The 16,347-nt window shown below is 50.5% G+C and overlaps 1 protein-coding gene across 3 annotated transcripts in view; it reads left to right on the top strand.

Annotated features, from left to right (window-relative positions):
• Window positions 1-2,015: 2,015 nt before the first annotated feature.
• Window positions 2,016-16,347, top strand: part of NTRK2 (neurotrophic receptor tyrosine kinase 2) — a 374,642-nt gene continuing 360,310 nt past the window's right edge. For all 3 annotated transcript variants that reach the window (XM_062207127.1, XM_062207126.1, XM_062207125.1), the window contains exon 1: window positions 2,016-2,227. In XM_062207127.1, the coding sequence (XP_062063111.1) occupies window positions 2,016-2,227 (212 nt within the window). The remainder of the gene's footprint in view (window positions 2,228-16,347) is intronic.

The raw sequence follows: 16,347 nt of genomic DNA, 5'->3' as shown, positions 1-16,347 counted from the left end.
GCCCCGCGTGGGGGTGGGTCTCGCGGGGGAGTGAAGCGACGGTCTGGGAATGGCTGCGGCCAGCCAGGTGGAAGCATGAGAGAACATGACGCGGTGCCAACGCATCGGACAGGCCGGCGTGGCTGCCGCGCAGTTACGGAGCCCAGCGCGCCACGCGCGTTCCCTACCTCTCACATGTCTCTCCCGGGCGTGTGATGGCAGAAAACCCCAGGAGAAAGACCCCCCACTTAGGGAGCTCCGGTTGTGTTTGGAGACCACCCCCCACCTCCCCCTTCAAAAGCACCAAGGAGAAGACCTCCTTCCCCCACCCCCTCCTCAAACAACCCATCCCCAAATAGGTGACCCGGAACGGGGGGCGCTGATCCTTGGCTCCCCGAGCAGAGCAGGTCCTGGCGTTGACAGCTATCCATTCCGTATTAGCGGAGCTCGCCGACCCTTTTTGGGCAGGATGGGCAAAGGAGAACGCAGCAGGGTTGGGGGGGGGGGGGATTCCAACAATAAGCATCAGCGCATTTTTTTTTAAATTTAATTTTATTTTTTCAGAGCGGAACCCAGCCCTGTCCCCCGTCTGCAAATGGGAGACGGACGGCCTCTGTAGGAGGGTCGGGGACCCGGAGGCGTCGAACCGCGGCGCGGCGCGACCCGCGCACGCGCGCGTCCCCACGGCAGGCTGTGCGCGCGTGTGTGCGCGCCTGTGCGGGCTCCCACGGCTGCTTGCGCTCGGCTCCTGGCCGGCGGCGCCGGTGCCTCCCTCCCCGCGCCCGCCCCCAGATTCCCCTCCCTTCCCCGTGGCTTTTGTCTGGAGGGTGTGATGGGCTTGTGTGTGTATGAGCGTGTGTGTTTTTGGATTTCAGACTAATTTTCTGGAGTTTCTGCCCCTGCTCTGCGTCAGCCCTCACGTCACTTCGCCAGCAGTAGCAGAGGCGGCGACGGCGGCGGCGGCGGCTCCCGGAATTGGGTTGGAGCAGGAGCCTCGCTCGCTCCCTGGCTCGCGGCGCTCGCGGCGCTCAGTCCCCCGGCGGCAGCGGGGAGCCTGGACCCTGGACCCAGGCGCCGCCGGCGGGCGTGAGGCGCCGGAGCCCGGGTGAGCAGCGCCCACACTCACTGCCCTCCCGTCGCCTCGGCCCTCGCCGCCCTCCCCGGGGCGGCCGCAGCTGCTGCCCAGGTGGGACGTGCCGCGCCACCTGCCCGCGCCCCCGCCCCGGCGCCCGGCAGCAGCCGCGGCAGATTCTGCAGCATCATTCGGGGGGCCCCGTCGCGGAGCCATCGCTGCCGGCAGTGGCCGCGTCCCCCCCACCCCCGCGAAAGGGTCCCCACCATCCCCCTCCCCCCAACCCGGCCTGTGCCATGGCATCTTGTTTCAGGGACCCTTTCCCCGCCTCTCGTCCCTTGGCCTCAGCCTTGAGGGAAGAGAGGGTGGGCATGTTGGTGGCCCCAGCGGCGTCCGTGCCATCCCCCCGGGGCAAGCCGATTCCCAGGCCAGAGCTGGGCGCTTCCCACCCCGTCCACAGTCTCGGGGCCGGGGTCGGGGTTGGGGAGCGGCGAGCGCGGAGGGAGAGTGCCCCAGCCCCCAGGGCGTGCGTGCGTGGGGCCCAGCGCCCAGGCTTACGCGCGTGTCTGTTTGTCCTCAGCCCCGGAGCGGCCCCGCGCGCGCCTAGCAAGGAGCCTGCGCCCGGAGACAGTCCCCGGGAGCGCCGCCGGCCGGTGCCCCGCACGCCCCGGGCCATGCAGCGGCGGCCGCAGCGGAGCTCGGAGCGGCGGTAGCGCCCCCTGGGAAGCGGCCTGTGATGCCCCGGCCGCTGTGAGCGGTGCTGCCCGCGCCAACACTTCCCGGAGCCCCGGCCACGCGGAGCCTCGGACACGCTCGACTCTGCGCGCCCGCAGCTGGCACCGAGGAACCCCGGAGAGCGGCGAGCGCGGGCAAGGCCTGCCCGCACGGGCGGCGGAGCGGGGAAGCCTGCCGCCGGTGCAGTTCGGGGACCCACACTTGGGCTTAACCCCCTAGGCGGCTGGGGATGTCGCTGTGGACGAGGTGGCATGGACCCACCATGGCGCGCCTCTGGAGCTTCTGCTGGCTGGCCCTGGGCTTGTGGAGGCCCGCTGTCGCCTGTCCCGCGTCTTGCACGTGCAGTGCCTCCCGGATCTGGTGCAGTGACCCTGTGCCCGGCCTCATGGCGTTCCCCAGGCTGGAGCCCAACAGTGCAGACCCGGAGAACATCACCGAAATGTGAGTCCTTTCTCTCCTCGACCCCCCCCCCCCCCACGGGCTGGGGTTCACTGGCCCGGTGGGTCCGGGCCAGGTCGTGGGCTTGGGCCATTGCCCCGTTAGCTGTCTTATTTTCCCCGGCGGGAGCCCACCTAGCACGGGGCGAAGTGGGACATTTTCAGATAAGTTTTTAGGTATATATGGCAAGCTTATTTTTAAACACTCTATCCATATGCACTTATATTCCTGGTGGGAAGGCATCCCATCAGGCATTTTATATTCCAAAGCTCTGCTGGGCTGTGCGTTTGGCTTTCCCCTTTGCTGTAAGTTTGCTGTGGACGCCTTTAATTCATGGAGCGCCACTGGGACAATGTGTTAGGCAGGGTCCCAGAAATATGCACGAGAAAGGAGGCGAAAATTACGAAGTTTCTGACATCTCCGGGAGTCTCTTGCCTTCACCTCTTTCTCTGAGGGTTGGAGTTCATCAGTTTCCCTTTGGAATCTCCTGGAGCAGAGACGGCCTTGCAAATGATCTGTAAGAGGAGAAGTCCTGAGTGTGGACAGTGCGGTCCTTGGGAGCCTGAGAGCCTGCTCTGATTTAATTTGGAGCTGATTTTTTTTTCTTTCCCAGAGACCATTTGGGTCGGGAATCTTAATTGCCCATGGAATAAGTCCCTAGGTTGGACGAGAACGCAGGGTGTAGTCTTTGATGAGTGCTGTCTCCCACCTGGGGCCCTGGAAGCGTCTGAAGGGCATGGGGCAGCAGAGATGTGTGTTTCTGTCCCCTCCTGCTACCTGGCTCCCCAGCAGGAGCTCACCGGTCCTGTCGCTGGCTGTCCTGTGCTACCTCTCCTAGTGATGGCGCTTTGCCATGGCCTGTATCTGGTGGCCCTGAGATTTCATCCGTCCCCTGGAAGGGGAGAGGGAGGCAAAGTTTGCGCCGGTTTTCCTGACCGAGGCTGGTGTTCAGCCTTTGAGGAGGGCTTGGGCTGTGGCCTTCCGGTTGGCAAGTGCGCATGCATGTTCCCCCACCCCCACCCACCCCACACACAGAACAGGCACAACCATGTTCCTGCAGCCTAGGTGATGGAGATAACCTGTTTTGTACTGTAAGTAAGAGACCGGTCTGGTCCCTGTTGCCTGTTCTGCTGGTAACGCAAGGCCCAGGGCTGAAATCACAAGACAGCTTAGTCTTTTTGGCATGGTGCTCAGCGGCCAGGCAGGAGAGGAAGGGTAGGGCCCCCCACTGTGCTGGCCCTGTGCCGGGGCCCAGTCGGGGTTCAGCAGGCTGAGCCAAAGTGTCTGTGGCCTTTGTCAGAATCAGTGTGTCTTTCTCAGGAGATGGGGTGTCAGTAGTCAGATGGAGGGGGCCGTACAGAGTTCAGAGATTCGCAGCGAGCATGGACACAGTACTATTCTGTTTTGCTTTTGGTGTGGTTGGTTTTGAAATCCTGTATGAGATGATAGATGTATAATGAAATAAATGAGATAAGGTTAATCAATCATTTTCTTTTTTTCACTATAAGGCCACCAGCTTGGGGAAAAAAAAAAAAGAGAGAGAGAGAAAACTGTCTTTAAATTGAAAAACATTGTTTCAAACCTGCCTGGTATTTTCTGCCTGATCTATGAGAACTCAGTAGATTAGAACAGAGCTTTCTTTTACCTGTTCTCAAAACAAACATTTTGTTGCTTCTCTCGTATCTGATGGTCAGTGATTTTCAGATGGAGTTTAAAAAAAATTGACTTAAGTGTTGTCACACCACTCCTGATTTCTACTCTGATTTTTTTTTTTTTTCCTTTTTGATTTGAAAGCCCAGTAGGATTGGGGGAGTTGAGAGGTGTGTAGGGCTGGGTGTGCAGGATTGAGGAATCAGTTTGGGGAGATGAGACAGGCTGGGAAATGGAACCTCTGTGGGAAGTGCGGTTCTCTACCCTGTCCCCTGCAGCCGCTGGGTGTCCTGCCACCTTCCTCTGTAAACCCCATGGCCGTGTTTGTTGGCAGAGCCCTTCATCGAAGTCTTTTGAATTCTGCTTGTTTTTAATCTCCAAGTGACATCAGTAGAGGAGCTGGTTTCGCTCTCATACTTGTATGACACCATCTGTACTCCCTTTCTTACATATTAATATTTGCTGGAACAGCTTTTAAATTCTCGGCCAGTGGGTACCAGCTACAGTGGGAACCAAAGTACACATTTTTTTTTTTTTAAACTTTGTTATTAGTCCCAGTGGTGTTCCTAAAATAACCTGTTTTAAAGTTCTGGTTTAATGGTGTGGAGCTGAAGTTGCAGCTTTCGGATTTTTTGAACAGGGATAATGTAAATAAATCGACTGATGGGCAAAGTGGGGATTTGCTGAAGCCATGGTTGACTGTATCACCGAAAACGAGTTCTTGCTTTTTTATAGATATCTAATCTCTATTTGGAACCACTGCACCCAGTGGAAAGACATTCAAAAAATATGTGCCCAGATTAATCAGGAGGTAGTTAGGTATGTTGTTATGTGCAGATTTTTTTTAAAAAGATGTATTTATTTATTTGAAAGTCAGATTTACACAGAGAGAGAAGGAGAGGCAGAGAGAGAGAGAAAAACAGCGAGAGAGGTCTTCCATCTACTGGTTCACTCCCCAATTGGCCGCAACTGCCAGAGCTGTGCCAATCCGAAGCCAGGAGCCAGGAGCTTCTTCTGGGTCTCCCACGCAGGTGCAGGGGCCCAAGGACTTGGACCATCTTTTACTACTTTACCAGGCCATAGCAGAGAGCTGGATGGGAAGTGGAGCAGCTAGGACTCGAACTGGCACCCATATGGGATGCCGGCACTGTAGGCAGCGGCTTTACCCACTACGCCACAGCACTGGCCCCTATAGGCAGATTTTTAGCTAATCTGACCATTTACTGTCAGCCTCATTGCTGGAATTTATTTTATTAAAAATCTCCCCATCACAGTCTCTTGTCTTGTACCCTTTGCCCACTAACGTGCTAGATCTCCGTCTGTGTCTCCCTTATCTGTAGAGATATCTCACATCTGCCCAGCAACCACACTGCTAAAGTGACAGCTTTGGAAATGATTGGAACAGGGCAGTGCTAAATGGAAGTTAAAAACAGTCCCAGTGTCACATGTACGTGGCATTCAAGAGTGGCCCAGAGTTATGTAACAGGCCATGGAGGTCCCAGTTCCCTCCAGTGCCAGAGTGCATTGCAAAGGACAAGTTCTGTGCATCCACATTATAAAAGGCATGGCTAAAATAAATCGTGCATGTATTTCTGTATGTGCTGACAAACACGTAACGTAAAATGCCCCATCTTAACCATGAAGTGCACAGTTCAGGGGTGCTGAGTCTATCGACATGGCCAGGGGAAAGGCTGCAAGTTTATATGTACACGTTTTAGACGAATCTTTTCATGAATTTCTGGGGTGACATTCTCCAATTTGGGGGAGTGATATTGGGGAAAAATTGGACACTTTTCCGCTTAGCACACCTAAGTAGAATTTGCAACTTCTGCTGTCAGAGCGCCTCTACGTGCAATTTATTGTTGGCCTGGTTAAGCAGCTGTAATGTTAGGCCATTAATACATTGATTTTGGCCCTCTCACCTTAATAAGCTTTGCCATCGTGATTAATCGTACTTTAAAAAAAAAAAAAAAAGCAACCCTGGCGTTGAGGAGGATTCAGCGAGAGGCATCCGTTTTTATTACTCTGCTGTTTACTTCTGAACGCCTCCGCTGGGGGTTCTAGAACTTTGGTTGTGCTTTATATGCATTTAAGAACCACGCATTTAAATGGCGAGTGTGGTTACATAAGCCACACTGGACTTGTTAATAAATAAGGCAGTCTAATTTACATCATTCATTATTTAATACAGTTTGCAAGTCAGAGCTGAAAACATGCTGGCTTCAGAGTGTGGGCTCCTCCAGAGCTCAGCTCAGCCCAGCCACGCGGTGTCTTTTCCATCTCTGCAGTGTGGAGATTTTTTTTTTTTACATGGAGTACATCATTGTCCCCGTGACCTTTCTGACCCCACTTTCTCCCTCCTTCCCCCTCCATCACCCATCATTGACAATACAGGAAAATGTGTTTGCTTTTTTTTTTTTTCCCCTTCTCTGAAAAGTGGTATTTCCTTGTGGGAATTCAGAACACTAGAGTTAAGAGAATTGCCTGGCTTATATGTTGCTACAAGCAAGTAATGGGAGGTTGACACCACGTGGCTGAAGCTCCTTAACGCCGAGTGTAGTCTGTCTAAGGTCTGTCACTGTTCTTCTGCTTGTGTTTACTTCACTGCTCCCTTGTAAAGACTTTGTCTGAGCTGAAGAATTGGCTGAACAGCTGAGAGTGGAGGGCCCTTTTTCCCTAGGAACATTCTGTATGATCTCTTTGACTATATCTAGGTCATAGGACTGGAAAACCTAAGAGTGTTTGTTTAGCTGGGGAAGGGGATTTGAATTTATTTTCTTTTTTTTTTTTTTCCTTCAGTCCAAAGCAAGTGTCTCCAGTTTTAACTCATCGCTCATCTTGCCTGTTTGCTGGGGAGTGAAATATTATCACACCATTATGGGATGCTGTATGCTTTGATTGTCCTCCAGGGTAACCATGGCCCTCTCTCCAGAGAGCTCCTTGTAGGTTCAAAATGCCAGTTTTTGGGTGCCTCTTGATGCCTGTAAATCAGTGGGAGGATTTGTAGGAGAGATTGTTGAGCCACAGCAAACTTTTTACATGCTTGATATGTGTGTGAGAGAGAAGAAAAAAAAAAAAAGCCCTGGACCTTGGATATTAATAGCTGATTGATCATTTTTATAATCTACTTGGTCAAGCTATTTTAAAACACAAATCCCACCCCACCCCCACCCCCAACCTCTCCTCAAATGGCAGTAGTCTGAGCCCTGCAGTGGCCTGATAATTTTAGCTGCACATCTGATTGCTGATCGATCGCCATTAAAAAAGGCAAGATTCCACATAATCCGGGTGCCTTCTCACCACTTACTTTGCTCTCTGGGGTGTCCAAGGGACTGGGAAGTCATAAATATTGATCTGGGAGATGAATGAGTGAATATTCCTGAAGTTATAAAGACCCTGTGGAGAACAGTAGTGCATCGATACTAAGTCCTTTCTTTACATATATATATATTTTTTTTTTATGCATCATGGAAAGCTGGAGTCGGGAGAGCTCAGAGCCATTCCCGCTGTCACCACGAACCAGTTTCCTGATGCTAAAGTCCCAGCTTCAAGCTTTGGGGCCTCAATTTGTCGGCTGTACACTGAGGGCTTTGGATCTGATGCTCAGACATGGTTCCCGGCTCTGGAGTCGCAGAGTTTCAGCTGTTTAGATAGTGCCGTGTGGACATCAGCCACGGTGCTCAGTGGGCAGCAGTGGCCGATCTGAGGACCTGTGGTGTCAGGGTGTCATGTGGGCTTGTGTCGAGGTCCGCTCTCAACTCCCTCAAACCATCTCTTTATTGAGAGCTGCTGACATGGCTGGTGGCATTTTAGTACTGGGCTGCTATGTCGGAGATCACGGGCTGTGTTTAGGAGGGTCCTTTCCAATCAGGACCTTAGAAGAAGGGGCCTTCGAAGTGCTCCAGCTTCCTGTTTGCAAAACAAAACCGAAAGGCAATGAAGAGAGGGCCAAAGGCCACGACTCAGTCAAGGCCTAGGGGAGACTCAAGTTCTTTCCCCTCACATCCAGATGAAAGCCATGGCCTCTGCTCTGGGGAGCCCCTCCCTGTCTGCAGCCTCGCGGGGGATGCCTCCCTCCAGCCTGCCATTCTCAGAGTGTTGGCAATGGGAGGATAAGTTTTGAATGGTTCGGTCTTGCCAACCTGTGCCTTGGAAAGATAAAATAACTCAATATGCATGGACTACTGATCTGGAAAGCAATGGCCTTATCTTTCTATAAGAAGACAGGTGTTTTGTTGTTGTTGTTTGTTTGTGTTTGATTTAGTTTCCTAGGAGTGCTTTCTGTTGCTTTTTTTTTTTTTTTTAATTTTCAAGTGTTCCTCTTCTTCAGCCAATTCCCATGCAAGATTTGGGCTGGGAAGCAAAGCTTTCATGAGTTGGCATCTGTAAGGGGTGCTGAGCCTGTGTCTGCTGGAGCCCCCTGGGGAGCTAGGGTTGCAGGGAAAGCAAAGAGGAGACAGCATAGAATGCCCGTGGAGTCTTTGCCACCTTCAGGGTGGTGGTTGTGTAAGCAGAACAACTCACAGCCCTTTATCCATGTCTCCTTGAGCGTCCGCAAAAGACCTGTGGCCAGAGAATGCGAAGTCTTTCCTGACTTTTTTTTTTTTTGGCCCTGCCTTTTCAAGGCCCTAAAGAGTGATGACTGAGCCCAGCAGCTGAGCCAGTGAACAAACCGCAGGACTGTTGACCCACACCTAGCGTCTGTCCAGTTCCTGGGTCGTTTGCTGTCAGTGGCCTCCTCCTGGACATTTTTTAGAATCGGCACACTTTGAGACACACCTGTGGCCTGGTCCTGGGCCTTTCCCCTGGACATCTGCTTTTTCAGATTTACAGCTTCACTCTGAAGTAGGCGGGAGGGTCTGATCAGCCTCTCTGGGCTATCAGGTTCATTGGCTTGTCTGGGTCTCTGTGGTCAAGCGGACCATAATTAGGGCTAGAACCCCCACTGATGTCTCATTTAGGGCCGTGGGTGGCCCCGTTGCTCCAGTTCAGCCTCTAGAGCCTAGATATAAATAGATGTCCACATGAACCTTCATGGCCGCCGGAAGGGGATACCCAGGGGCTCTATCTCGTTTTTCATCTCCCTCATGAACATTCAGCCCCTTTGTGATCTGGTCCACAGGGAAGACATAAATGGTTTGGGTGCCTTTGATAATACTGCATCTTCTCATATAGAATAAACATGTCAATCACTCATCACTTACAGTCCCCTTTTCTCTCAAATAAGAACCAATTACTTTCAGTGTTAAATTTATAGTCTAAGAATTGCCCAGGCACGCCCACGTGCACACACACTAGAATATTTGTATGTGTACCACGTGTCTATGAATAGATAAGTCCACATATAAAACTTGACTTGTGCATGCTCCTTTTGATTTGATTTTCTTGAATTGTAAAATTTTCCTAATAATTGAGAACTCAGGTTCTTCACCCGGTCTTTTAACTTTGTTTGAATTATCCTGGATTTTTTTTCTAAATCAAGTTCATGTGTGGCAGTGCTTTGGCCTTGTCCCCTAGATTGGCCACCCAGAGACCCATGGAGCTTATCTTCTTATTCTTTGATCTGCTCTCAACATAAATGAAAGATATAATTTAAACAGAAAGATATTGGAATTCAACCTCAGAAACAGTGTAATTTAAAAAGAGAGGATGTTCTAACCTCTGATCTTTGTGACTAGCGTTGTTTCTAATCTTTTCGTTTTTTCTTTTTTTTTTAATCTGAGAGGTAGAGTTACAGACAGTGAGAGGGAGAAACAGAGAGTGAGGTCTTCCATCTGCTGGTTCACTCCCTAAATGGCCGCAATGGCCAGAGCTGGCCAGGAGCCAGGAGCTTCTTCTGGGTCTCCCATGTGGGTGCAGGGGCCCAAGGAATCGGTGCCCATATGGGATGCAGGCACTGCAGGCGGCAGCTCTACCTGCTATGCCACAGCGCTGGCCCTAACTAGCAATGTTTCTGTGTCATAGACCGCAGAGTCCCTTGCTGTCAGGTGGCAGAGGGGCCTCTGGCTGAAGTGTCTGACTCTTGCTCATTGTGGGACAAGTCGCTTGTCTTCTGTGGTCATGGCTTACTCATCCGTGCCATGAGTGAGCAGGGGTGGGAGTGCTGGCTGAGAGAGCTTGACCTGACAACCTCTAAGCCCCCTGGCAAGGTATGATTGATTATCAAAATGAAGAAATAAAACCCCCCTTAAGACAAACATAACAAAGCTGAAACCAAGCATTCTTTTTTGTTTTAAAGATTTATTTATTTATTTGAAAGTCAGAGTTACACACACACAGAGAGAGAGAGAGGGAGAGAGAGAGAGAGAGAGAGAGAGAGAGGTCTTCCATCCACTGCTTCATACTCCAGCAGAGGCTGGAGCTGTGCCAATCCTAAGCCAGGAACCTGGAGCTTCTTCCAGGTCTTCCATGTGGGTGCAGGGGCCCAAGGACTTGGGCCATCCTCCATTGCTTTCCCAGGCCATAGCAGAGAGCTGGATGGGAAGTGGAACAGTTGGGACTTGAACCGGCGCCCATATAGAATGCCAGTACTGCAGGCTGCAGCTTTACCTGCTACACCACAGCGCCAACACCAGCCCCCCAAGCACTCTTTACAGTTTGCCGTCAATTGCTCTGCAAAGCTACCCTGCCCAAACTCTAAGAATATTCTGGACTATTATGCTCCTTGGATATTTCTTCTTGCACCCCGGGAGCTAGGGTCTGTGTGTGTGTGTCCCGCCAAAAGTCCTGTGTTGAAATGCCACTTCTAGTGCAGTGGCGTTGGCAGGCGGGGCCTTTGGGAGGAGGGATTGGGTCGCAGGGTGGAACCAGTCAGCGCCCATATGAAAAAGGCTGGAGGAGGGCCAGCGCTGTGGTGTAGCAGGTTAAAGGGCGCTGTGGTGTAGCAGGTTAAAGCCCTGGCCTGAAGCGCTGGCATCCTATATGGGCATTGGTTCTCATCCCGGCTGCTCCTCTTTCGATCCAGCTCTGAAAAAGTCTTGGGTAGTGTATTCCAGTGCTGCAGGTGAGCTTGAGCTTGGTAAGTTAACCACTTCAGAGAGATGGAAAAGTATGCGAAACTGCTATTCAAATACCGCAGGAAACTGGGCAGGGAGAAAGGGCGAGGGGTTTGCTAGGATTGGGATATGAGTTGTCTCCAAAGACTCATGTAATAGCAGTGAGAGAGATTGTGGGACCATTATGAGCTGAGGCCTTTAAGCAAGTGAGTCGATCACTGGGGTACTACCATCATCAACCAATTAATGTCTTTCTAGAGAGTGCCGGTTAGTTCTCTCGAGACTGGATTAGGTCACAGAATTGAGTTAGGCCTTATGGGATTGGATGATTTATTGTAAGAGGGAGCTGTACAGTCAAGTGGGTCAGCCTCCCCTCCCCACCTCTCTCACACTCGTGCCTCTCACTTCTGCACTGACGCCGCGATACCCTCACCAGAAGCCAGGAAGCAGGTGCCAATGCTTTGGATTTCCAGAACTGAGAGCCACACAAACCTCTTCTTTATACTTTATCCAGCCCCAAGCATCTTGGGGCAATAACAGAAAATGGGTTAAGATGGGATTCAGACCCACGGGTGCTACTCCCTGGAAGGTTCCCTGGCTCTGAATCAGCCAGCTGCAGACACAGGCCTTGCCTTTTTGGTTCTGGCCTGCCGCTTGCCTCCAGAGCCTGCCCCAGCACTGGTGGTGACAAAGCAGCACAAGTCTCCTCTGTGGGTTTGCCCTAAGTCCAACCCTGCAGTTCAGGCCCGACAGTTTAGTACTTCGTTAGCTGGCTGGCCAGTTCCTTCCATGGCTTTCCACTAACAGAAACAGGCCTTTTTTTTTTTTCTTTTCCCCTTGCTGGGGGGATGGTTTTTTAAATGAGCACTGTCTACCTTCTCTCTATGCCATTGCACAAGCTAATTTAGATGTTTGTATCTGATCAGAATACCTGCCACTATATGTGTTGTTTGTGTGTGTGTGTGTGCGTGCATGTGTAAATTTTTCAGCACGGTCCTGGTGCAGTTTTGTGGATGGGGCTTCTAAGGGCCAGTCTCTACCTTCTGTGACCACCAGAGCAGAAGCCTTATTTGAGATCAAACCTCACCCTTGAGCCCATCAACTTTCCTTTTCACCCTGCCTGAAATAACTTGTCCCTCATTTTCCGATTGTTCTGTGGCTTGGCTGCCATCTAACTCAAAGTTCATGCAAGCGTCCATTCAATTCCACAGTGTACTGAGGATACTGGGATGCTACCAAGCAATGGGGCACTCTACTTAGACAAGCAGCTCCTAGGTAACTTGTATTTGGTGAGAGAGACAGAGGCTGTACATCTAAACATCTCCAGCAGTGGAGGCCTTGATACGTAGACTGCAACGGAGCAATCCCTGAGCCTCATATCCCAGCAAGGCAGTAACTCAACAGAGTTTTGGTCTCTTCTCTCCGTCAAATGATTTTTGATGTTCTTGTGGCTACATCATGCACTTGGGCTGTGTTAGAGCAAGCTGCCTGTACCTATAAATAAGCAGTCCTTTGCCTTGTTATGGACAGAAGGGCTGAGTGCCTTCTAGCTGAAACTGGTCACCTCAGCTCTTCCTCCTGTGTCCCCAGGATGCTCACTTTTTTTTTTTTTTTTGAAAGTCAGAGTTATACAGAGAGAGAAGGAAAGCCAGAGAGAGAGAGAGAGAGAGAGAGATCTTCCATCCGCTGGTTCACTACCCAGATGGCTGCAACAGCCAGAGCTGCAATGATCTGAAGCCAGGAGCCATGATTCTTCCAGGTCTCCCACATGGGTGCAGGGGCCCAAGGACTTAGCCATCTTCTACTGCTTTCCCAGGCCACAGCAGAGAGCTGGATCGGAAGTGAAGCAGCCAAGTCTTGAACTGGCATCCTTATGGGATGCCGGGCACTGCAGGCCAGGACGTTAATTCACTATGCCACAGCACTGGCCCCTCTCTCCCTCCCTCCCTCCCTCCCTCCCTTCCTTTCTTCCTTCCTTCCTTCCTTCCTTCCTTCCTTCCTTCCTTCCCTTCTTTCTTATTTATCTATTTGAAAGGCAGAGTTACAGAGAGGCAGAGATAGGGAGACATAGATCTCTGTCCACTGGTTCACTCTCTGAATAGCCACAATGGCTTTGAGCTCAGCTGATTTGAAGCCAGGAGCTTCTTCCTGGTCTCCCACGCAGGTGTAGGGGCCCAAATACTGGGGCCATCCTCTACTGCTTTTCCAGTTGCATGAGCAGGGAGCTGGATCTGAAGTGGAGCAATTGGGACTTGAACCAGTGCCCATATGGGATACCGGCACCACAGATGGGGGCTTAACCTGCTACACCACAGCACTGGCCCGCTGGCCAATATTGATTGAGGTCTTTTCTGTGTCTGACACTAAGTATCTGGGGTATGATGAGAACGACTCAAATGGTCTCTCTCTTTCTCTCTTTGATTTATTTGAAAGAGCTACAGAGACAGGGAAAGAGAGAGAGACAGAGAGACAAGAGAGATATCTTCCATCTGCTGGTTCACTCCCAAGATGGCTGCAATGACTAAGGCTGGGCTGAGCCAGGCTGAAGCTGGGAGCCAGGAGCTTTATCTGGACCTCCCACGCAGGTGCAGGGGTCCTAACACTTGGACCATCCTCTGCTGCTTTTCCCAGGCCTTTAGCAGGGAGCTGCATTGGAAGTGGGGCAGCCAGAACATAAACCAGTGCCCATATGGCCTTGCAGGCGGTGGTTTTACCCACTAGGGCACAACACTGGCCCCTCAACTCACCTAACTCACTTTTTTTTTTTTTTAAACCAGGCTTGCATTCTGCTGTGTGAGAGGAAGCAGACAGCAAATACATCCTTACATTACAATAGTATTGTTTACATCACCATCATCTCTAGACTTACACTCTGCAATAGCTTCCTCCTTAGGATCACCCCTGGGATCTTGCCTCCTCTCTCCGCAGACCCAGGCAGTAATCTTTTTAAAATGCTGATGTTGGGGCAGGCATTGTGACATAGCTGGTTAAGCTGCAGCTTGCATTGCCAGCATTCCATATAGGGCGCTGGTTGAGTCCTGGCTGCCCCAGTTCTGATCCAGCCCCCTGATAATGTGCCTGGGAAAGCAGCCGAGGGTGACCCAAGGGCTTGGGCCCCTGCACCCATGTGGGAGACCTGGAGGAAGCTCCTGGCTGCCATATGGCACAACCCTAGCTGTTGCAGCCATTTGGGGGCTGAATCAATGGATGGAAGATCTCTCTCTCTCTCTCTGTCTCTCTCCCTCTCTCTCTCTCCTTTGTGAGTAAATATATAAATCTTAAAAATAGAAAAAAATGCTGATCTTATCATGTCATTGTATAATTGTCCTGGGGCTGCCTATATCTCTTAAAATAAAGCCTTTTTTTTTCAAGTTTTAAAAATAAAAAGCCAGATAGTCTTTATATGGTTATCTAAAGAGGCATGTATGTGACATGGGCCGCATACCAGATCAGCCTAACAGTCTGTTTCTCCACCAGCAGGTCTTTAACTGCAAGCTTGCTTGGTGATCTTGGAATTAGAGCAAGGGCATTTAATTCTGCATTTAGAATGTTAAATGGCATTGAGCTAAGCTTGCCTGAGGCATCCATCTCCATAATGGGAGAGCCTTCACAAAGGGAATGGGGAACTTGAAGTGCTTTGGCCCAGACCTGTGTCCCTGGGCTGGTCAATCCTTTTTCTTGCCTTCATTTGCAACTCAGTACCAATTTTGATTGACGCATTCTTCCCCTGCAAAGGTTAGTATCTTTAGCCAAGACTTCTCCAGCCAGCTGGGGAGCCGGGAGAGTTCTTTAAAGTGATTTTGCACATCTTTTCTCTGAAATGCGTTAATTTTATTTTATGGAATTTTATTAGCAATTAGCTGGGTTTTTCTTTTAAAGTAATATCTGAACATGATGAGAAATGCCAACAGCACCGAGCGTGTAATGAAAGCTGTCTCCCTTTCAATGTATGCCCCCCAGTCTCTCAGGCCCGCTTTCTCTGATGTTAGTTTGTGCCTCCTTCCAGAAATAATCTACTTACACGCACAGTGCATATGTAGTCTGTCTTGTACTACACGCTATACCGACTGTTCTACATCTTGGTGGTGTTTTCGGTTAACAGTGTAACTTGAAAATATTTCTATATCAGCACATGTGCACCACACTTAACTCTTTCTAAGGTTTACTTATTTTTATTAACTTGAAGTTGGGGTGAGGGGAGAGAGAAGAGAGAGAAAGAGAGAGGATCTTCCATCTTCTGGTTTCCTCCCCTGGGGGGGCCAGCCCAAGTCCAGAGCTGGAACTACAGCTGAGTCTCCCTGATGGGTGGCAGGAACCCAAGCACCTGAGCCATCTCTGGATGTGTGTCAGCAGGAAGCGGGGTGTAAGTGGAGCAGGACCTCCAACCCAGGCACTCTGATGTGGGAGCAGGTGTCCCACATGACCTGTGACCCTCTGTGCCCAACACCCGCCCCCCACCACTCTCATTGTCTTCACACTCCCATCTTCATATATTGGATGCATAAACTCTGCTTTATATATTAACTTCTTATTGAACACACTGGTCAATTTCTTACACATGCACGTAATTGCATCCGTAGGAAAAGTTTGAATTGAGGGGATATTTACAAGACATTGGTAATCTTGATAGACATTGCCAAGTTGTCTTGCAAAACCGTGACATCATTTTATTCTCCCACCAAAACTTGTAGTACCTGCCTTTCTACAGCTAAGACAACACTATTCATTGTCAATCATATTCCTGGGAAATACTATCTCAACTGTTTTGTTTTGAAATTCTGTAATCATGACTCAGGTTTCAGTATGTTTTTACTATATATATATATATATATATATATATATATATATGTCATTGCTACTTTTTTTTAAAGGTCTATTTATTTATTTGAAAGTCAGAGTAATACAGAGAGAGAAGGAGAGGCAGAGAGAGAGAGAGAGACGTCTTCCATACGCTGGTTCACTCCCCAGATGACTGCAACGGCTGGAGCTGTGCCGATCAGAAGCCAAGGGCCAGGAGTTTCTTCCGGGTCTCCCACGCAGGTGCAGGGGCCCAAGGACTTGGGCCATCTTCCACAGCCTTCCTGGGCCATAAGCAGGGAGCTGGATTGGAAGAGGAGCAGCTGGGACCTGAACCAGCGTCTGTTTGGGATGCCGGTGCCGCAGGTGGAGACTTAGCCCACTACTCACAGCACGGTCCCCTCCTGCTTATCAGTTAGTCCTCAGCTCCCATGTTGCTTCTTCTTCCTCCCTCCATCTAGGCTAAGTCTCCTCCACTGTGTGCCTTCCCAGTCGTAGCCTAGTCACTTAGTATCCTAAGCATATGCCTCTCTGTAGCTGCTGTACACACCATTAGCATATATAAACTATGTGAAGGTTAGGGACCACGTGGATCTTGTTGGCTGCTCTTTCCCAGTACCTAACAAACAACACTATCTTAGTGTCTCCATGTTAATCATATCCACATGAATATGCACATAT

Source organism: Lepus europaeus, chromosome 12 (genome assembly GCF_033115175.1).
Source record: "Lepus europaeus isolate LE1 chromosome 12, mLepTim1.pri, whole genome shotgun sequence".
In the NCBI taxonomy this organism is placed as follows: domain Eukaryota; kingdom Metazoa; phylum Chordata; class Mammalia; order Lagomorpha; family Leporidae; genus Lepus; species Lepus europaeus.
This window is presented reverse-complemented; position numbering and strand designations above follow the sequence as displayed.